The 23,469-nt window shown below is 40.4% G+C and overlaps 2 protein-coding genes across 2 annotated transcripts in view; one reads left to right on the top strand and one right to left on the bottom strand.

Annotated features, from left to right (window-relative positions):
• Positions 1 to 1,841: 1,841 nt before the first annotated feature.
• zfp36l1a (zinc finger protein 36, C3H type-like 1a) lies at positions 1,842 to 6,471 on the bottom strand. The gene is made up of 2 exons (XM_059352780.1): positions 6,246 to 6,471; positions 1,842 to 5,105 (listed from the first exon to the last, which is right to left on the bottom strand). Exons 1-2 carry the CDS (start codon positions 6,294 to 6,296, stop codon positions 4,050 to 4,052), a joined length of 1,107 nt encoding a protein of 368 aa, XP_059208763.1. The 5' UTR covers positions 6,297 to 6,471; the 3' UTR covers positions 1,842 to 4,049.
• Positions 5,751 to 23,469, top strand: part of plekhh1 (pleckstrin homology domain containing, family H (with MyTH4 domain) member 1) — a 137,805-nt gene continuing 120,086 nt past the window's right edge. Inside the window, exons 1-2 of the mRNA XM_059352779.1 lie at positions 5,751 to 5,890; positions 7,112 to 7,170. The gene's annotated coding sequence lies outside the window, so the exon portion shown is untranslated. The remainder of the gene's footprint in view (positions 5,891 to 7,111; positions 7,171 to 23,469) is intronic.

Genomic DNA, 23,469 nt, shown 5'->3' with positions numbered 1-23,469 from the left:
TTAAGTGGTGAAATTATTCTTATATAACATACAAGTGATATTGATTATTTTAGGTGGCTAAAATTAATTTAGCTGCTGCCCCCATCCACAGCAATACATTGCTTTGCTTCCGTGCCTGCTACTCCAAGCTGGGGGCATGTCGACCGCAGTCTACTGTAGGTAATACACTCAGTATTGAATAAGTACATCATGCAACCCCACCTCAAAAAATCCGAACTATCCCTTTAAGTAAAATCAGGCTCTCAGCAGGCGGACAGTTTGTTCGGAGATGGAGCTGAGGGGGGTGGGAGGCTGAGGAGGGAGAAAAAGGAACAAGACAAGAATCTACAGGTTTTCTGGAATAAAGCAACAACGGGGTCTCCACGGGTCAGCTGTGACGGGTCAGCACCCACCATTGTGTGGAGGGAAGGGAGTTCCTGTTCCGGCTCGTTTTTGCAATCTGAGAGAATATAAACACTGACAGACGGAAGTGTCCGGAGAGCCAGCGAAAGCAGAAGCAGTGTGGATGTTAAGTGGAGAGTATGGAGGGGAAGCTACAGTGTGTTGTTTCTGAAATCAAATACCACTCCGCTTGAATTAAAGATGAAATAGCGATTGTTATCTACATATATTTATGTAAAATGTACAAAACTGACCATGTTTTGCTATGTATTCTGATGAACCCGATTAGCCTAAATTGTTTGTGCCAAACTAACAGGAATATCCTCACACGTGCATTGATTCGTTTACTTATTACCTCAGGATCATTGATCATGTGATAACCTCAGCAAATCACACTTTTTTTTATTCTTGGAAACGTAACGATTACGCCCCCCCGATCAATATTTCAGCTGAAACCTGGAGTGTCTCTTCCTTGTGTAACCAAACCTGCTCAATCAGAGTTTGATCATCCCCAGGTCAATACCCCTGACTGCTCTCTCTGCACATTCTGCATGTTCACCAATCAACTTCCACCACGGTGAAACTCCCTTTAGTTCTGCATTATGCACAGCCTCTGTTCTATTTCCCATTTTTACCTTATAATAGAACATTTGTAAACATATTTTGACCCTTTGTAAAAAAGCAGGAGTCTGACATTGTACTACTAGCTGTGGGCTACAACTTGAGTTTTGGCATAGTTAAAAGTGTGTCGAATTAGCTGTTTGCAAGCCCTGTTTGCTATGTACCCATGGCTGTACAGACAGCTGTCACTCATTTACTTTGACACTGAAGAAAAACTTTAAAATGTGGAAATTCTCAGGCAAGATGGATATATATGGGAGCTTTTTCTTTAATGCTTTGTACTTTTTAAATAGCAAACTTGTAAACATTTTGTATAAAGCTGGAGCTCTGAAAATTTGACATTTAAGTATTAAATATATTTTTTAGCCAATGGGAATATTTGTTTGCATTTTGGTAAATGCCGTAACTAAAAGTATGCCGAATTAGCTGTTAGCAGTTCATGATTGCAAAGTACCAATGGGTGTATGGAAAACCACCACTCTATTACTTTGACACTGAAGAAAACTTTAAAATGTGGAGATTCTTAGGGAAGTTCTGTTTATGTTTTCTAAGTGGTTTGTGGGTGAAAATATTTGACACAGCTTAATTCCCTGAAGGGTTCTTTTATGCTACATTAACCTCTCTTTTCTATTGCCACTCATGATAAGGTCCTCTGAGAAGTGTATTTAAAAGTTGGAATATTAAGTAACTTGAAAAAATGTAACCTCCATTGCACCAATAAAAAAAAAGACATTTTAGCCTTAATATTTAACAGATTTATTTTTAGCATCATGCATGTGGATCGTGTCTATAACTGCATTCAAGGTTAGGAGCACCAAGTACACAACTCATTACACAAGTTTAACTTTTCCAAAAATACGGGGTTTATTGACTTAACTGCAATCAATACTTACAAAAGAGGGAAAAACAGGTTTTCATATAAACTCACAGAAATTACTGTAGTGGAAAAAAAACATGGCTGAAAAAATACATTCAACTGTTTTTACTTTCTTTGTGTCAAAATCTGATCACCTCTTTCCAAAACACACGAAGGCAACACAGAACAAGTGACTTAAAAAAAACAAACTTAATTGTCCTCCATTTATCAAATATAATAAAAAGGCAGAGAAGCCTTAGCTACCTGGAATGTATTCAAAGAGGCACTTCCAATGGTCAAGAGGGGGGCCAAGCAAGTGCATCAAGCATCCAATCAAATTAAAGAAAACAAAATAAACTTTTCCTCAACCCATTTGGTCACAGCTATTGCTTGTAATGACAGACTGTGTGTAAGAACATTACTGACAGAAGACGTTTCAACAGAACCAGTCTTCTAACTTGGAGACTCTCCTAAACCAGTGATGTGAGAGGTCTTACAGCACCACTTTACTTCTACCATCAACCCAAGTACTGTGAGGAAATACTCAGATCTGGGACAAGATCTGAGGCAAAAACAGACTAGGTGAATCAATGCAACAGTTAGCTACTGTTACTGTCAGATAATTGTAAGAAGTGAAGGGGAAAACATCAGGAATGAACACAAGCAAATCTATTTTTAGATGGAATTGCAGTCCAATAAGAGGGAGTAAGAAAAAAAAAAAAAAAGTACAATAAATAATCAAAACGCAAAACGTCTTTTTTTGCATTTTTTTTGCTTTAAATTAAGTTTCATTTTTGACAAAGTGTAGTTGCAGAACAAAAGTCATTGAAGTACAATATATTAAACTGTGAAAAAAGGAAAACTGACAAAAACGTCTTCACAATCTTTAGATTAATATGGAAGATCATAATTTAACATAAAAGAAAATATATTCTATTGTTCATTATCCAGATAAATACAAAACAAAATTAACAAAAAAATGCATATGATCAGCAATAAATATGTTCTGATAAGTTAAATAAGCAGTGACAAGCAAACCTTCTGTCTGGAAAGTTTTTCAAACAATAATAACCGTAATAATAACATTAATAAAAAATAATTATCAAATAAAGAAAGCAAAAAAAAAAAGAAGGGATGTAATGAGTGCTCCTCAGAGCAGGTACTAAAGTGTGGGGAGAAGTAAAGTAAAATAGCTTGGAGATCCGATCTCATCAAGTCGCAGGATGTACTGCTGCACCATGGGAATGCTGGAATTCCCCGGATCGGTGAGGATGAAGGTGGGAGGGGGGGCAGGGTTGAGAGGCGGGATAAAGTCTTACAGGTTTAATGATCAGTTTGATATCAAGACTTCCTTCCCAAAAAAAAAAAAAAAAAAAAAGAGCCAGTGACCAGCAACAGGAGGAGAAAACTCAGGAGGAGGAGGAGGGGAACATAACCAACTTCCAGTTCAAAGTCCTTCCTGCAGACTCACCCAGTCCACAATTACATAAGACGGGGCTTGAGAAGAACCGTGACAAGGGGGGGGTGTGGAGGGGGGCAAATGAGAAAGAACCAAACACAAACAGTAGTCCATTCACCCTAAACACATGCAGAAACCGCCCCAGGCACTTTTTTCTTTTTTTTTAAAAACTATTCATATCTTTTCAGGGTCTTTATTTTTTCCTTTTAGTCTTAACTCAGTCTGTAAAATCATCTGTGGTAGATCTACAGTTACGTTAGTGAGCACCCTCTAGCTAGCTCAGGGGAAGTGGTATCATCAGGGAGAAGGGAGGGTAGAGAGAGAGGGAGGTGGGTGGGGGGTGGGGGGCTAGTGCAATGCACTCCCCTTTCCAAGGCCACTTGTGCTGCTACACATTCAAGAACAAAATGAAGAAGAAAGAAAAAACAAGTGGCACCTGGCAAAAACAGTCAATTCTTGTTCTTGTGATTTTCATTGTTCAATTTCCACTCCTTTTTTGGCACTATGACACATGGCGGGGTATTTTTTTTAAAAACTTGCTGAGCGGATTAACAGGGGTGAAATGATAATTTTGAGTTGACAGTTCCCTTAATTGACTACATCCTTACAATGCTAACGAGGGACTAACACGGTGCTGTGTGAGGGAAGCTTAGGGAAAGGGGCAGAGGTAGAGGGGAGTGCCGCGTTCTCTTTGTGTCATCGAACTTAAAGTCACTGGTGGATGCGTGCAGTCTAATCATCAGAGATGGAGAGGCGGCTAAAGATGGGAAGGCGGCGGGTGGTATCCAGCGTGGGGGACTCAGAGCCACTCAGGCTGCCTCCAGAGCTGCTCTGGTAGCCCTCTTGGTCTGACAGAGAGTCGGGAGGGCTGGATGGAGACTCGAACATCTGAGGAGACTCCAACATGGGTCTGAAATAGTAAGGTGTGCTTGTTGGAGAGGGAGGTGCAGGGGTGTTGGGCTCTGTGCCTACAGGACCCACACTGAGGCTGGGCCCGAACAGGTTGGCCAGCTCCTGGCTGGAGTAGGTGAAGGGGTTACTGCTGGGCCAGTCGGGGACCTCATCAGGGAAGAACATGGGTGGAGGGGTGACTGAGGTGGGGCTGTCTCTCAGCCCAGCTGAGCTGGAGAAGCCCGCGAAGCTGTAGCTGTGCTGCAGCCTAGGCCTCTCCATCTTGTTGGAGGAGTTAAGAGGGGAGCACTGCTGTGGAGGTCCGCGGCGCTCCTCAGCATTATGGATGAAATGGCAGCGAGGCCCGTACGGGCAGAAACCGATGGTGTGGAAGGTGCGGCACAGCTCAGTTTTGTATTTGGGGTGGCGGCTCAGGCTGCGCAGTTCATGGATTCCATGAGCAAACTGGCATTTGTCGCCATACTTGCAGGAACCGTTCTCCTCAAAGGGCCTGCAAAGCTCCGTCTTGTAACGGCTGGAGTTCACTTGGCTGCTGCCACCGGTGGGACTGGCAGGACCCCCCAGGCACTTGTTGAGGAGCCTCTCGCCGGTCTCGGAGAAGGAGCGGTCTCGCAGGCGGTTCTCCTTGCCAACCCCTGAGATGAGTGAGGAGTGGTCAGCTGTCTTCAGGCTGTTCAGAAACTGGTTCTGGCTGAACTTTGTGCTGCTGACAGAGTGCCGCCGCTGGTACACGCCTCCCACCGAGGGAGATCCCACAGCCTTCCTGTCCAGCAGGGCTCCGGCGGGGCTGGAGATGGGCACGTTAGTGCCAGTGCAAGGGACAGACATGGGATGGGGGGCACACGGGTTGTTGTTGAAGCTGAGCAGTTTGTTGTTCTGCAGAAACAGAAAGTATGCGTCATTAGAAAAAAAGTATTCTACAAATTCACAAACACTGACAGTCAATGTGGTCCTGATTTGAAAGAGAGCTGGTGGGCTAGAGAGAAAAAATCCACAGCCTCCTCTTGCATGACTGTGTTCTTTTTGGCTCTGACAACATAAGCGGATACAGGCCTATAGAACAGCAGCTGGTTTGGCAAGTTGCCCTGGTTAGGAATGTGTGCCTGTTTAGTAAATGGAGCAGCAGCACATGAGAGGCCACAGTGGCTACAAAGAGGCTGCATCATTTGAAAGATAATGAAAGTGGCAAAGCATCCTGCTGAATTACAAGAGAAAACTGGTTTTCAATACACTCCCAAAAACAGGAGGAGATCACTTGCTTTAGTGACTGATTAACAGGAGTATTAAAGCTAAAATGGAATAAACTAAATTCAAACTAAAAAAGAAAAAAAGGAAAAAGAAAAACAACCGCGAGGGAAAAAAGGCGCTGTTTTAAAAAGTAATCCGACACTGAAAACATGAAAATGTATGCAAACGACAACAGAGCCGTGACGTTGACTAACCGGTGAGCCGTTACGATTTTTGAAAACCAGCTATTTCCCAACACACATGAACACGGTTAATCATAGAAACAGTTTTATAGTAGCAATAGTGGGTAAAAGCCAGACAAACTTAGTCAATGATTAGCGAGCATGTGGCTGCTTTGTGAGGAGTATTAAAAGTGGCGCAAAACTGCCCTCATGAATTAACTGAAGCTAAGGTTCGAAACTGCGCCGAAGCTGGTAAGCAAAACTTGAAATTTTACTGCAACTGAAGTAGCACATGTTATACATGAATGTTTAAGATTTAAATAGTTGTCAACAGTTAAAGCTCAGTCACCGGCAGGCTTCGGCACACTTTAAAGACACTCGTTTGACGTAAATACCGCCGGTGACGATGTTTAGACAGGAAACAACTGGTAAAAATAAGCAAACAGTCGAGGCGAAAAACAAATCAAAACAAAACGAAGCTCCACACACACACACACAGGCGCGTCACGGCAGAGGGCCGCGGGCATGCAGCTCCTCATTCCTCCACAGCGGCTAACAGGCCAACCAACACACTCCCAGAAAGGACGAGAAAAAGTTTTGTAGCTACCTTGTTCATTACTTCGAAGTCGAAGAAAGGCGACACCACGGCTGTGGTCATCTTTGCAGCGACCAGGGTTAAATCAAAAGTGGAAAAAAACAAAAACAAAAAAAACAAAAACAAAAAAACAAACTGCTTGTTAGAAAAGTTGCGCAGGTCTGCCGAGTTTTCTGATTTGCAGCTCCTGTGTATTTTTGACCCTGCAGAACTCCCCCTCTGCCCTGCATCAGCCCAGACATTTGCTTTATAATCCTTTTGCAGGAGGAGCCTCAAGCGCTGGGCGTTAACTTTCAGTGAACTTTTTTTCCTTCCTCTTCTGTAGGGACAAACTTGCAGTGGGTTGTCAGTTTGTTTGAGATTACTACACTTTTGCACGCAGTATGAATACTAAACAGTTGTTGGCTTTTATTTCTGAGCACCGTGCAGTAAAAACAACTCTTTAATAAGCCAGTTTATTAGTTTATCAGAGAGAGAATTACACATAAAATGTGACTTATTTAAATTATGACACTGTAAATGTTCTGTTTGTTAACTCTGTTGGATTAATGACCTCTTAACTTTAATGTTAAAGTAAATATTTAAATACAACTAAGTCACTATGGGTATATTTTAAAGCCCAACTTAATTTCCTTCTTTTTCTTGTGGAAGTCTGGTACTGACACAGTCTGGAGTTGTTTACTGGGAGGCGCTGCACTATCCTCAGGGTTTCAGCTACCATCCACTACTCTGTAATTAATTTACTCTTAATTGCTGGACTGTAACGTCACTTGTGGGACTTTCCGGTGAATTCAGGCAGCCAGGGCTTTTTAACTCTTTCCCGACCACAGTTATTTCCCCCCATTAAACCCCTCTTTCTCTCACTGTTTCTGTCACAGCTCCTCTTTCAGACCAGCTGCTGGATTTGTGCATGGATGTATGCGTGTCATTCCATCAGGTAGGCAATATAGACAACCTGATACACTAGTGATCTCACCAGATTCAACCACAGCCAGTGACAATGACGCTTACAGCCACATATGAAAGAGCTGGGGCTGCAGAGAGTGAAACCTATACAAATCTATTGTGGTCCATCTTCTTCCCCTCTCTCTCTCTCTCTGTCTCTCTCTCTCTCTCTCTCTCTCTCTCTCTCCCTCCCTCCCGCCCTCTAAATCCATGACAGAGCAGCCATCGGCCATGTGCAGAGTCAATGTCAGGGTTGGGTTGCAATAGAAAAGAGAAGAGGGGAAAGAAAGGCAGGGTTGGTGGAGAAGAAAAGAAGCTGTTAACCAAAAAAAAAGAAGTTGGAGTTGGAGGAGGGGATGATGGCGTGAGGGGGAGATTTATGGGGGACGTTTATTACTACACAGCGCTGCCCCAGGGAGGTGAGGGAAGAGGGGTGGGGTGGGGGGAGAGAGAGGGGCAAAACATTCCCTTTTCCCTTCCTCTTCTTTGCCTATACAGAAGCCACACAGGGGGTGGAGAGCTTTGTCTCACTGCCGCAGAGGAGGCAGGGGAAGTTGTTTTTGTGCTGAAATGTTGTATTTAGTTGAGCAAGAGATACAGGGCTCGAACACAGCATCTTCATTTTCAAACACAGCTCGGATCTCCTTCAGGAACAACAGTGTTTTTCTCCCCGTGCATTCAGAAAAGTATAACTTCAGCAAAGAGTGAGGGTGTGTGTTTAACATAAAAAGAGTTTTACGAGCCGGGGCTGTTGGGAGTAATCTCCCCCCAGAGTGTTTTCACAGACGACAGTGTTGGATGACAGGCTTCCTTGAAATCACGTCTGCAGTTCAAAGACCCTGTCGCAGATTGATTAAGTAGATCAGATCTATCGTCTCTCGTATGTCGAATAACTAAAGCAGGGAGGGGAATCACAGCTTTTTTGTTTTTTCAACCCAGAAGAAAACCTCTGTAGCTGGTGTGAAATGATCTAAAGGACTCATAATATGTCACATGTTAAACATAATCAGTGCCAGAGTTTATGTAAGTACAGTGAGATTCGCTGTGATGTTGGAGCGAATAGATTTCTGTAAGGATTTGAACTCTATGAGGTTAGCAGGGTTCAAAAGACAACAACAAGACTCTGATGTGAAATGTCTCCTCTGCTGGACCCTGGCCTCACACGCTCCACTTGTTTACTTTAATACTCTCAGATGTATCGTGCCTGCTCGATATTGTGTGGCGCAGTCGTCCTTCCAGGTTTAGGAGGAGGCACCTGTTTCCTGCCAAAATGAAAACCTCTCAGGGGATAGCATCAGATGTGTTCCTGTTTTAAACATGCAGACGGTAAAACGACATCATTTTGACACAGTAGCTTGCAGGCGTCAGCACACACCGCTCGAGTTTCTTGTTTTGCAAAGAAGTTGAAATTAAGTTGAAGCACGGTTTACTTCACACAATAGCAAAACTATACTTAAAGTGGACATATTTAGCTTATTTATGTGTTCATACTTGTATTTCTGGTTTATACTAGAACATATTTACCTGCTTTTATGTTAAAAAACACATTCTTTTTCTCATAGTGTCTGTCTGAATATACCTGTGACTGAAATGTTCACAAAAAGGCCCAGTCTGCTCTGATTGGTCAGTGTTTCCGGACACTCAGGGTGTCTCTGCACCATCATTGAAGCCAGGGAATGACTGTAACGGCACAGTAGCGGCTCTTTCCACCTGTAACTATAGTCTAGTTGTGACATCACAACCCTACAGAAGTCATAATGGCTAGTTAAAAGGCAGTTTATGAATACTGAATGCGCATTACTTTATGAATTAACCATTTTTGATACTATAACAGTATTTAAAAAGCAATTAGACCTGCTTTAAAACCAAAAACAGCCATTCAAATCTCACTTAAAAAAAACAATTTCACAGTAAGGGACCTTTTATATTATATATAAATATTATATATATATGTATATATGTATATATGTATATATATACATATATATATATATATATATATATATATATATATATATATATATATATATATATATATATATATATATGTTTTCTGTTAAAACATATCATATAACTTGAGTTTCTTGTTGGAAAAAAAAGTTGAGATCATGCCCTTAAATGGGATTTGGTGACATTTTAAGATGTAGACTGAACTCCACATTATAACACCTTCAAAACAGGATGCTAAGTATGCACTCAAACTTGACATTTGACAGTAATACTGAAATTAACTGTAGGTTGGAACTAAAGTGACAGTGTTAGTTAACTAGAATTGTATTCCATTTATCACAATTATTATTTTGGCATATAATACGTCAGTAAACAGTGCAATATGTCCTTCTGAAAGCCCAACATTATGTCTTAAAATGTCTTTTGTTCAAACAACAGTCCAAAAATCCAAATATATTCAATGAACTGTCACATATGTCAAAGGAAAGCAGCCAATTCTCACAAATAAAATGCCAGAAGAAGATAATGTTTGGCATTTATTGCTTGGAAAATAAAGGAAACGATTAAGTAGTCACAGATTTATTTTTCTCCGGGTGATTGAATAATTGTTTCGACATTAAATGAAAATATATATATATATATATTTTCCATCACAGCTTGTTATATTTATGTGGTTTTCCTGTCCAATCTTTCCATCGATTTCCCAAGTGAAAAACACAAAAGGAGCAAACTAGATCTGAGCTCTCCTCAGGCAGGATTTTCCTCTCGCTGTCGACAGAGAAGAATTCTGTCTCGGGAGACTTGATTTCAGAGGATTTGTGCTGCTCGAGGTCAAAGCTGTCCTCCTTTTGGCTTGTAGCTGCTATCAGTCTCCGTTGGAGCTGCAGTCAGTCACTCCTCAGCCTCTGCTGCGGGGTTTGATTTCTGCCTCCTGTGCTGATGACCCCCTCCTTACAAGGGAGGATGAGGCTTGAGGTCACTGATAACGTTTAAGTGGGATGACTGGATGTTAAATCTTTTATCTGACTGAGCAGGAGATGAAAGAAGTCATGGGGAAGCTCAACAAATTGGAAGTTGTCTGTGGTGACAGTCTGTTAAAGCAACAGTTTGCTGCAGTTCCTTCTTGAAGCCAACAGAGGGCAGAGTTCTTCCTTTTTCTCTGTACTCGCAGCGTTTCCTATTTACTCCCCTCTCTTTGTACAGTATTTAAAGTGTCTCCTTGTTTGCCTAAAGCATGAATTTAGATTATCAGAATGGTTACATTGGAGTGAGAACTTCTAAGATTAGACTCTTAGGTCAGCACAGACAAACACAGCTCGTTCCTTGTGTGGCTTTGAGGTGAATTAGGACTCAGCAGCACAAGACTCTGTATTGTGTAATCAGCCTTTCCGCTGACACACTAACTTACTGGCCTTATATAAAGCAAAGAGACTTATCAGCTACACAAAACACAAATGCTCACACTAGTTGTGCGGTAATCTCAAGCTGTGCTGCACCACATCCCACTTAGAGCGACCACAGGGCTCATTAAAACGACGTCTTAAAGGAGGAATAAGTAGTGTTTTTTACTGCCTCATGGTACATTGTGTGTATTCTGGGGATTGACAGGGTTGTTGATAAATACCAGTAGCTGTTTGCCACTTGCTGCCATTTATGATTTCTTATAAAGTTCATTTTCCAGCTGAGGTGTCTGTTGTGGAAGAAACAGTCCCCCCCACACACACATGCACACACATGCACACACACACACACACACACACACACACAAACACACACTTGTATTTTCAATTCCGTAAAACTGGAGGTTATGAGCAACTGTAAGCGGAACATCCCCTCTTCACTCGAAATTGACTTTGCATCTTCTTTTACATTGTGGAGCAAACACTGCACAAATATTCAAGTCATTTACAGGAAACCATGCAGTAATAGAAGATCAGATGATTGACTTTATACTTTATTAATAATAAATGTAAAGCCAATACTAATAAATGTGCCCTGAAAGTTTTTTCTATATATATTTTTTAATTATTTAATGATGATTACGGATGCTTAAGTATTTTGCTGTTGTAGTTGGCTAAGGTTGATTTTAACTTTTTTTTTATGTACTGGTAGTTTAGCCTCTAATCATGCGCCATATTATATAGTAAGTTGATATGTTTTATATAAAATCTTGATAAATATACAACTTAACTAAAGATGTAAGTCAGGAAAAGTTCAAGTACAAAATAAATACAACAAGTACAACCTGAGACACCAGCCCCACACCAACCCCAGAACCAGTGTATTTATTAATATTTATTACTCTGAGTCTGCACATATCACACCTTCTGCACAGTACATCTATATTTCATATATTTATATTTTTCTTATTAGACTACCTTATTTCATAATACTGTATAAAGCTGATATCCATGTATATTTTTATATTTTATATTTATTCTCCTTATGTTTTTTGTTGACCACAAGAGAGCCCTGCACAAAAATTCCTATGTGTTTGGACTGTGGTCTGTTCACAAATGGCAAAACCTTGAACCTGAACCTTGAACCTAAATATAAAGCAGCATACAATGGAAACACAGATTTTAATGTGTTTTTCATTGTTTTTCATTATAAGCTGTTATTTAAAAGTAAAATATCAGTGAGCTCTGTTTGGTTGATTGGCTGGACCATGAGGATAATTTCCCCTGATCACCAAATAACATAGCCACTGGAGTAAGTCAGTAAACTGGTTATGGGCTGTGGTCATTTACCCAGTAAAGCTTAAGAAGAGTACTTGAGTAAATCTACCAGCGCGTGATATATTACAGGAAACTGTCCTATTAAAAGTCGTAGATTACTTAACACTCCTATAACTTCCCATTTACCCCCAGCATGTGAGCACGTCTTTCATAACACCGACAGGTCAACAGTCAACGATAGTTAAGTTCAACCTAAACACACTTTGATTTCTCATACATGTTGTCATGTGTCGGCCCACATTCGCCGTGATGCTGCGTGGGATTGGTTTCTGTATACATTCTCTTCCCCACATCCCAATCTGTGTGATCCGGTTCTTGTCCGTATGAGCTTTGACAGCCAGGACGTCCATGATTGCGCCCTTTCATGTCTCATGGTATGTTTGCCAAATTCATATGGGAGGACTGTGGTCATCTTGCAGGGTGAAGCCAGCCTCAGAGGAAGAGGGTGAGGGAGAGAGAAAGAGGGAGGGAGGGGAGGAAAATGAGAACGAGCAGCGATTAATTGTCCATAAGAGTAGCCACAGCATTGTTAGTGGTGAACCGCCAGATGGTCTTGCTGATGTTGTTCCCATGGATCGCTCCAGCGTGCCCATCCACTCCACTTCCACTGCCCTTCATCTCACACTGGGTGGGATGCGGCATCAACGCGAGGCTCATTTTGGTCGGCTTCGACACGTCACTGCACTACAACCACGGCCAGAGTTCAAAACAAACACCATCTCGGAAATGAAAGTCTTTGGCCCCGTCAGAGCCAATTCGCAGCAAAGTAGAAGAAGAATAATGATGTTTTGGTTTTAATGCGAAGTCGAAAAATAGCAACAAAACAAGAGAGTAAAGGGGGTCAGCGTTTAACGGAGATTTACTGTTCAATTCTCCACTGACACGCCGGTCTCCAGAGGAGGGTTGTATTTAGAACGAAAGGCCAGCTTCCTCCTCTGACTTCCTGACCCGTGTTTCCTGAGGAACAATCTTTCTGTCTGTCCAGAGGGCTCATGGGAAGGGAGAGTTTGGTTTTCCACACGCACATTAGGGGTCACAGCATAGGTCAAAGCCATCAAGCTATAGAAATTAGATGGTGACCACTGCTATATGACACACAATGCAGCACAGTGCAAAGAGAGAGAGAATTAGCATGAGCGGGCAATTCAATTCAATTTTGAGGTCAAGATTAATAAATGCAATTACTCATTGACATTGGAAACTTCATGCATTAAGGTTTTTTTGTTTTTTGTTTTGTTTTTTTTGTTTTTCACAGTAGATTGTGTTTTAAAAAAAGACAAAAAATAAATAGATAATATGTAAGTATATATGCATTTTAATAAATAATATACAAAATTGATAAAAAGAAATTGGCTAAAAAGAAATGAGATCAACTATGTTAAACTGAGTAAACTTATAATCACTATGTAAGAATAATCTTTTTTTCAAATAAATAATAAATACAAAAAAAAATGCTAAAATGAATTCCATTAAAATAAATTAGACATTAGAGCACCTCAACAATCTAATGAAACATATATTTAATATATTAAAAAATATAACAATTAAAAACTTAAATAAAATAAATAAATAAATATATGTTTGTATAAATTCTATAAAAATAATACATAAAATAAATAATATAAAAATATATGTTGGAACATTAGTGCGCTTTTATTATTGATAACTACAAAGCAAATATTCACTAATAAAAACATTAAATAAAAAATATATATACAGTATATATATATCAAATGACTCCAAAATAAATTGAATACAATGTGAAAACATTTTGGGAAACTGTCTTCAACAAATTTGAGTCTGAAACTTAGCAAAAATGGGCCAAAGCACGACCCTATAAAAGGAAAAGTCAGGGTGTCCACCTGATTTATAGCATCATTGTGAAGCATAATGTGGCACAAATTAATTTCTTCTTGATTATCTTTTCATAATTGTTGGAAGACAAAATCGTGATTTATTGCCCAGGCCAAATGTTGAGCCACAGTTGGTGAAGAAAAGGTTAGAGTAGAATCTAGTGCTTGTTGTGTCCACTTCTCCCCTGGGCTCAGCGTGCCTCTGCTGGGTCCCGGACAGACCTGACCCTGGTCCAGGTGTCATGACCATGCGGCGGACGCTGAAACGAGATATTCCTCAGCTCTTCACTCAACACAGGGACAAAAATCAATGGGCTTTGTATCGCGTAGGAACAGTGGAAAGCATTCTCTCACCAAAAAAATCCTGCCCCTGTCCCATCTGTCTCCATTCCCCAGTCCTCTCAGACCTCACAACCGGCCCTGTGTGGTCACTCCTGGACTAGAATTACACAGTCCATGTGTCCGGCTCTGGACAATACACAAAGCCAACCGCCCGTGTGACTCTGCCCACTTTTCTCACACTTCATCCCTCGCAGATTTATTGAATTGGACGCGTCTTCTCGCTGGTTATTGATACTCCTCCAGATGCTGTTGACGAGGATGCACTTCTGACAGTTTGTCTTTGACAGCAGCTCGCCTATCGTAAATGAAACTTTTTGTAAATTAGCTTTTGATGGTGTGTGAATTAGTGGGAGCGTGGTTTCGATTAAATTGATGTTAAGCTGTGAGAATAGGATCAGTCGTCCTCAGTCGACCCAGGGCACATGGTGATGTCAAATTCCTACTTCTTGTAGGCGTGTGAGGATTTATTGTGAAAAAACATGCTTTTATTGTTACTGCAGCTAATTTAAACCTTTTCTGTTGCCAGTTGAATGCTACAAATTATCTGCAGATTACTTGATGAATCCACCACTGAGGGATGGGTCTATTGTTCTCCATGACTCTCCATGTAGGTATTAAACTTCTGGTTAGTGTCAATTATGGGGGCCCCGAGAGCTCAGCGCACCACAACTCAAAGACAACACAGATAGAAAAGACACAAACAACACATGCTCAGCATTTAGGAGAAAATTCTGCAAAGGAATAAAACAGACAAGTTGTGAAACACATTCACCAATTTGGCAACGCATGTGCAGCCTGGATAAAAGTGCTGCAATTACAGAAACGTACTGGTTGTGTTTCTGCTTTTGGTCGTGCTTCTGTTTTTGGTTGTGATGTCTATATTTGCAGTTGCATTTGAGTGTTTTCTTATGCTATATATTTTTGTTTGCCCTCTGCCTGTGTGGTATGACACCATATATGCTGATATTGGCTGTCTACCATGCATATGCATGTTAAAGTCACAATGTTTTGATTGTCTATGTTCAGTTTTGTGGCCACACTCTAAACCAATTCTCCTTAGGGTTTAGTGTGTGTGTGTGTGTGTGTGTGTGTGTGTGTGTGTGTGTGTGTGTGTCACTGGGCAAAAAGTTACATTAGAAGCTTTCAGCTTATTTTAATTTAAGTAGCCTGAGAGAAAAATAGACTTCTGCACCTCCTCTTGGCTCTGTTCAAGCTTGAAAAAATATATCTAAATCCTCATTTCAGAGAGAGAGAGAGAGAGAGAGAGAGAGAGAGAGAGAGAGAGAGAGATTGTGTTTCTATTGGCTGTTCAACAAATGCAGATGTTCATGCACGTCCCCTCAGTTGCAGTCAACGAGAACCGTACACACTAAGTCAATGCAAAGATGCACATCATTCTCACAGGGCAGCATGCGTGAGGCTAGGCCTGTGAGGGTAAAATGTGGCCGCTGGGAAAGCTTCAGGCCACGCCCTCTCAAATGGTCGCTCACCCGGCGTGTCACCATTACAAAAAAGACCCCAGAAGGATTAACGAGGTGACGTATGGTTTTCGATCGTCGCATAATCGGTTATCGACAGTTTCGACGTCACATACGCGACGGATTTAACGCAGGAAACACACCAAACATAAACACTAAGGAATGAGACTCCCAGAAGGAAGGAGCAGAGCCGCTGTGTTTTTTGTCGCTGTTTTCATGCACATGGTGGCGATTATTATGGTTGTGACTACTTACTACTTCGCCAGCTTTTAAAAATGGTGCGTGTTGCTGTGCCGTTGAGTACTACATCACATCCCGCTAAGCATTCTATCCAATCAGCAACCAGGCTTTTTACAGGGGAGAAAAATGGCCCTGCTCTTTGACAGGGCCAGAAAACAGCCAGTCAAATGGCCTCTAGGATCGGCTCACATTCAAATAAGGGGCGTTTCAGCGAGGAAGACCCTCCTCATTCTGGGTATTCAAATATAGTGGAAACGCACCTAATGTAGATATTCATTCATGTGAGTTGAAGTTTTTGGACTGGAGCGAGAAATTGATGTGACAAAGCCAGAATTCAGACTTTTTTACATACCTGCATCATGGTATAGTTGTCTTGGCAAGAAATCACAGCAAAATCTGTTTATTTTGGCTTCATAAAGCACTTATTGTTGCAACGTCCAGATGCAGTTCCCGGGATGGCAGATAGATTCACAGAGTTATGTGCACTTCCGAGTGATATCATGAACCGAGACACAACGGCATTTGTTGTTCTGACATATCTGTAACTTCCACAACAGGTCTGAAGCAGCAGTAGCCTCGTGGTTTTTTTGGCCATCATTAATGGTGGAAAAAAATGTCGCCGTTGTTTAAACTGACTCCAGCAAGTAACGGAAATAAACACAAATTTGATCCTGGGGACAAATTTAAAAATTTGCCTAAAAGAGTCTGACAGGAAATGCAATAAAACAGGCATCAATGTCGACGAAGCTGTTCAGAGATGGAGAATACTGCTGATAGTTTAGCCTTCTGCTAACTGTAGCCAAAGTCTCACGGCTGCAGCTAATTCAAGTTCATTTTTATGTTAGCTTAAGATCACAGTGTGTCATCTCAAAGGGCTTTACTGGCAACGATCTTATAGAATTGCTGCTATATAAGGACATTAAAATCATAATCAGGATCGGGATGATTGATATGAAGGCGTCATATTGGTGTCACTTTTGATTTATCTGCTTGCATGTGTTTTTTTCAGTGTGCGGGGCCTCAGAGAACCAGTACTGTCAGTGGGTGCAGTGAACATGGTTTGTTATCCTGAGCGCTACAGGTGTTTCAGCTTCGGCAGCAGATTATATCATCTGTTAAAATGCACCTTTGCCTGTCCTCCTGAGATGAAAAGTCCTTGTAACGTCTGCTCTTTTCTTCTCTGTGACCTGCTGCGACTCCCGGAGAGTCACATGAGCTCGTGAAGTGTTTCCGTCTTCACTTTAATGGAAAACGATGAGGAAATGAGCAAAACTTAAGTTATGTGGATAAAGATCAAGGGGACCGTGGCAGAAAGATTTCCTCTGAGGGATACAGACAAGACTCAAGCGGCTTTTTATGTTCCCACAGGGGCCAGAATACATCACCATCTTGCCTCTTTGATTGTAATTTTGCACAAGCGCTCCCAAACGCTCAAAGAAAAATAACTCTGAGGGATTTTGTGTGATTGCCCACAGTCCAAACACAGTGCAGCCCCCAAAATAGAGTTTGATGTTCAAGATGAGTCTAAGCTGCTTCTTTTTCTCCTGTTTCTGTAAAGGAAACCCTCTGGGTCTTTGAGGCCGGTCCAGTCCAAATGCCCCCAACTGTTCCCCACTCCGCCTCTCTTTCTCCTCTCCCTCTTTCAGACTGTCTTCTTCCCTGGCAGTGAAAGAAGGTGCAGCTGTGTCGAGTCCTTTGGGTTGAATGAGAAGAATAAGCCCATTTGGTTGACTTTCCTGGCCAAAGCTATAATTTTCTGCTGCCAGGGTTTAACATCCAGTCCTGAGCAGTTCCTGGGCTCCAGCCGCTTGTATCAAAAAGGACAATGGGAATTGTCCTGCAGCCATATACCACACAGGGGTCCAATTGCCTGTCTGCCAAAGTGGGGACGCTTCTACTGGTCCAGACCAGACCTTAACAAGTCAATTAGTTGATTCTTTAAGGCCTAAAAGGGACTGTTAGCCGCCAAATGCAAAATACATATTTCTTCCTGTTACCTAGATTGATTTGGTGTGAGTTGCCGAATTTTGGAGATGTCTGCAGTCTCTCAAATATAATGGAACTAGATGGGACTTTACTTGTGTCAAAACATTACTTTGACACTTTGAACTTGTTAGCTGTTTTACATAGGCACTATTTTCCTTCTGCCAAACTACCCTGACGAAATATCTTTCGGGATGTGAATAATTAATCTTTATTTATCTTCCTGATAGCATTGCCTAAATTCCCGACACAAAATATATTTTATGACCGCTGCAAAGTTAAAACGGCTGTCTCCCCCCCCACTGCAATAGCTTATGACTCTTATTAAATGACATCATTCTTAATAAAGTCCTTATATAAATGAGGCATTGTACCTTTTTTAATGGCATATTGTATTGTGATACCTTGTAAGTAATGGTATACTGTACAATGCAACTTAATACAGCAGTCAACCGTGTCACAGAAAAAGAATTGCGTGCCAAGTATCTCCTTTGTTTCATGCTACTGCAAGATTATGACTCATTCTCGAGGTATTGACACTCATCTCTGGAAGAATTCCTCAAACAAAAGAAACTTTATTTAGAACAAGTGGAATTATTTCACACAGCTGGCACGGCTTTCCTCTCGATTTAAGGACATTGACATCTGAAGAGTGAATATGAGACTAAATGACTTGTCAAAGCCGATGTTTATTGTAATCTGACCAGTAACATGTGTGTCAGCAAGTTAGCCTGTTTGTGATACGGCTTTTTAACAAGCAAAAAGTGGTATGAATTATGCATTGAGTTTGGGTTTCAAAATTTTGTGAGTGGTTTAATGTCATTAGCATGGAAACACACACAAGCAGTGCTGTGTGTGTTTCCAGTAAGCACTATTAGTGTCACATCAGGCCCACGTGACTCTGTCAACCCAGGGGAGTACTCACATTATTGCCGTGTTGTGTGACAGCTGAATATGGAAACACTTTTTGCGCTTGTTAAATACTTTCTGGTTTGCCTTTTTTTTCTCTTGCCTCACACTCTTATAGGTTCTACAAAGTCTAGTAAAAAGCAATGGCTTTCCCAGAAATGAAAGTTTATTGTCCCCCTCAGCCCACCCGACTCGTAAATAATGGCACATTTACCAAAAATCCCAAGCCGACAGCCCCCACCTTCATACCATTACCAGTACCACTACACGCCAAAACTGCTGCCAAAATACACCCAAACAATCCCCCTTTCTCCTCATTGAAACCTTCCAACTGTCTGTTAGCTGTGTTTACTCCCTTAAAGCCGTCCAACTCCACACTCAGACCGAAGAACAGTCCAAAAGCCGTCGGTGGGAACTGTATGTACACCATTAAACTCCGATCTTAATTTTTAACTTTTGTTATCATAATAAAGAGCTGTAAGTACTTTACCAGGCGTGGACATGCATCAAAGGGCTGCCCTTTTTTCTGTTTGACAAAAAAACTGTGTTGCACCAGCCACAGTATGTGCAAGTTTGATCCAAGGTTAATAAAACGCACTGCAGGCTTTTCAGCTAGAAATTGATCTGTAATAAGTGAGTCACAAAATGAGCTTGTCAGGCTAATAACAAACATATTTTTAGTGTTTTTTTTATGCTGGCTTAAATCCACAGGTACACTTAAACGAAGGATGCGGTCAATTTCTATGTGAGAGACTCATTCAGATCTTCTGACAACGCCAACATGCAAGTCGGCACGTTCCAACAAAATCAAAGATATTATGAAGAGGAGGATGAAATGAGTTCCACATGAGCTCCATCCCTACGGGGGGAAATCTATTAATACCTTTAATATGGTGACCTCAATCATTTACCTTATTTTCATAAAATCTCCACAGCTGTTTTCAGGCACCTCGGGAGTTCACCTCGACCTGCTTTGATCATCCAAACAGTCCAAACAATCAGTCTTAAAGGGACAGTTCACCCCAGAATCAAAATCACATATTTTTTCATCCTACCTGTTGTGTTGTTTCACAGTCTAGATAGTTGGTGTGAGTTGTTGAGTGTCGAGATAGATAACACTGTGCTTGTGATGCTCAAAGCGTCCAAACATGTTTGAACAATATACAGATGCATCTCAATGAATTAGAATATCATAGAAAAGTTTATTTATGTCAGTAATTCAATTCAAAAAGTGGAAAAAAACACATTATATAGATACATTACACAGAGAATGAAACATTTAATGTAACATTTAATTTATTTAATGTCTCCTAATTATACTGATTATGGCTTACATTTAATGAAGACCTAAAATTCAGTGTCTCAAAAAAATTGAGTATTACACAAGACTAATTTTAAAAAGTATATTTAATATGGAAATGATGGCCTCTGAAAAGTATGTCCATCTATATGCATTCAATACTTGGTTTGAGCTATTTGACTTGAACTACTGGAAATGGACTTTTCTATAATATTCTAATGTATTGAAATGCACCTGTATAATCATTTTTTTTTTTTTTTGCAAGAATTTGTACCAAACAAAGGTTCTCTTTCTTAAGTTTGTCAGTATGAATTAGGCTGGGAAATCTCTTCAGCGCCACAATGCTTAAGTCAGATTGGTGTTTTGTGCTCGTGCCTGTTTTGAATAATGCATTCATTCAAATTTTGATTAATTGTTCAGCCCTATCAGCAACTCACATCAACACATTCTAGATAAATATCAGTATGCGTAAGAGGAAATGTTTGTTTGTTTTTTTTAATTTCTGAGTGAACTTTCCCTTAAATAACATCCTTGTGAATGGAGAGACAGAATGGAAACACAGGTGAAGTGCAAAGATAAAGTGTGCAGCTGTGCAGGCAGAGGGCTGATGTGTAGGTGGAACCAGTACAGTACTGGAGCTTCCACTGTGGGCAACTTCCTCACTGCATGACTCACAACATGAGATGGGTGCATAATTGAAATACCTCAGAAAACGGTCACAATCTCACCCTAATCCTACTCTCATATTGAATGATGACATCAGAAATGACGTACAATTTGTACCTCCAGCGTTTACATAGATGAAATTTGACATTAGAATGATAATACGCCCTGAGGTGAAGCTTATATTACTTTTCATGATTACATCTTGTGTCTGGATATGACTCAGTGTCTTAATTGACCTGAGCCAGAGGCTGTTCTTGTGTTTTTCTGTCCCCACACAGGATATGAATCAACAGCTTCCATCACATTGCTGTCCTGTGAGATTTAACCAAACTTCTGTTATCATAAGAATCTTGTGTTTAAATTAGACTTTGACGCGATTAGAGGATGAAGAGTTGTCAAATAATAATGTTGAAATCTTTTTTTCTGAGGTCGAGAGACACAGTGAGGCATAGAGTGGGTATTTGTAGAGCTCAGTATTCACTCATGATTTATCTCCACTGAGGTAATATCAAGGTCGGCGCCCTGAAAATGTCTTTGCTTCAACAAGATGCCTTGAGCCGGATAAGAGGGCCTAAAGCTCCCAGTTCAGCAGCATGATGGATGAAAGTGTTCTATCTTGTTTATGCAACCTGACACAAGGCATCTGCTGGCCTCTGGAGCACTCACTTCATGCTGTAACAACCCCTCACCGCTCCCTATTAGACAGTGAAACAGAGATTATCAAGCTATTTCAGATGGAGGAGATGCAGTGGAGGTTTTAGGAAAATTACTGTGAGCTCAAGGACATCTTCTTTTCTTCATTTTTTTTGGACACATGATCACACATTTTTTCCCTGGCAGTGAACGACACTTATCTTGAATCTAATTCTTTCAATCTTATACAACATATTACATTTCTGATCTTTTAGTAAGAGCACAGTTAAGCTTTCAGAATTAACATTTGTGATTTTCAGTAAAATGTCTTGACAACTATTGGATATGTTGTCATAGAATTATTAAAAACAGCTACGATGGTCCCCTGACTGTATCAAGCATCAACATAAGGTCAATTTCATTCATCCAAGACTTTTTTTAATGTTCAATCAGCTTCAACTACTTCGTCTTAAGCATGCTAACATGCTGAACTAAACTGGTGAGCATGGCACGTTACACCTGTTAAACATTTACATGTTTTCACTGCCATTGTGAGCCTGTTTTCATGCAAACTTTATTTTCCCTGCTTTCTAAATTCATTTACTAGCACCTTCAAAATAGATGCAAACACATGTAGCTTTCAAAATAAGAGCACATGGATGTGTAAACAGAGTCCATCACATAATTTATAATAAGACTGTCAAAATATGATACCTTAAATAAAACATAGAAGAACCCTTATTCTCCTTTACAACAATTATTAAAATATGTATGTATGTATGTATGTATGTATGTATGTATGTATGTATGTATGTATGTATGTATGTATGTATGTATGTTATATATTAAGATGAAATAGTGACATTAGAATGTGCAAGAGGCCACCAAATGTAGGCTTTTAGGGCAAAAATTTTCTCCGGGGGACCATGCCCTATCATAGTTGTGCAAAATCTTGTGGGAAACACTGGTTTTAAAACTTGTTTTGCAGTCGAGTGTCATTTTTTATACTTTCTAAATTGCTGATTGCTATTTACACGTGCACACCATCCATAACCCCTTATCCCCGCTGCTGAAAAATATCCTAGAGAAGACTTGGAAGCCGTTATTGATGCTCTCTTCAAAGCCTCCAGACTCCCTTGACAAAACATTAATATTAGCTTCTAGAACACGGGAGTTGCTGATTTACTGTTGCCTTACTTTTTTAATTAGTTTGTCTTAGTGTGTGACTTTGGTGAATTTGAACTAACCCTTTAAAACACCAAAGTCACACAATAACACAAACAAACTAAATAATCAAGGCAGCAGTAGACCAGCAACTCCTGTGTTCTGCAAGGCAAAATTACTGTTTTTTTCAAAGGATTCTGGTGGCTTTGACAAAAGCGTATAGATAATGGATTCAGCTACACTTCCTCCAGTGTTTTTTGCCTATAGCAGAACCATAGTGGATACAGTCAGATCTTTCTCCAGTGCTGACACAGTGCTATGGAGATAGGTCTAGATATGCACGACTAGTAATACACTGACAACAGATAAGTACCTCACACAAACCCACTTCAAAAATCTGAACCATCCCTTTTAACTCGTATCTGATCATCTACAGGAAAATAAGCCTTTCAACAAAGTACTGACCTAAATATATTGCCAGTCTTCATGCCACATGTTTCAGAAAGCAAGCGTCTCGCTGAAAGACATGATATTTTGAGTAACAGATTTGGAACTGGAGATAAAAAAAATTTAGCCACATCGCCATATCCTGCTGGCAAAGCTATTGTGGATCTTGACTGTGAAGATATAATAAAATGTTTCATTAGATGTTATAGTATGCTCTATTATCCAGCTGTAACGTTTAGGTTTATTACTCAGATTATGGAAACCTGTCTAAGAATCCCCTGATCATTTTTTCTTGATGAAGAAAATAAATTCCCAGCCAACTATTTTAAGTTTTATTGCATCAAGATTCAGTTATGAATTCTGGGCAAGTGTCCTGTTTTCCAGTATATCGAGCAGGCGAGAGTGGACACAACCAAGGTGGAAAGTTTGGCAGACAAGCTCAGGTGTGGATAGATGTGCTAAAAAGTGCAGCTTTTTATGGTCTCAAGTGCTTCAACGGAGCCAAATCATGTAACAAAACCCAACCAGCATTCACTGTTTATGCATATGTGGTTTTTGCCTTTTTCAGATTAGACAAATAAATAAGTA

Source organism: Centropristis striata, chromosome 16 (assembly GCF_030273125.1).
Source record: "Centropristis striata isolate RG_2023a ecotype Rhode Island chromosome 16, C.striata_1.0, whole genome shotgun sequence".
Classification (NCBI taxonomy): domain Eukaryota; kingdom Metazoa; phylum Chordata; class Actinopteri; order Perciformes; family Serranidae; genus Centropristis; species Centropristis striata.
The sequence above is the reverse complement of the archived record's forward strand: the minus strand, read 5'-3'. Positions and strand labels throughout refer to the sequence as shown.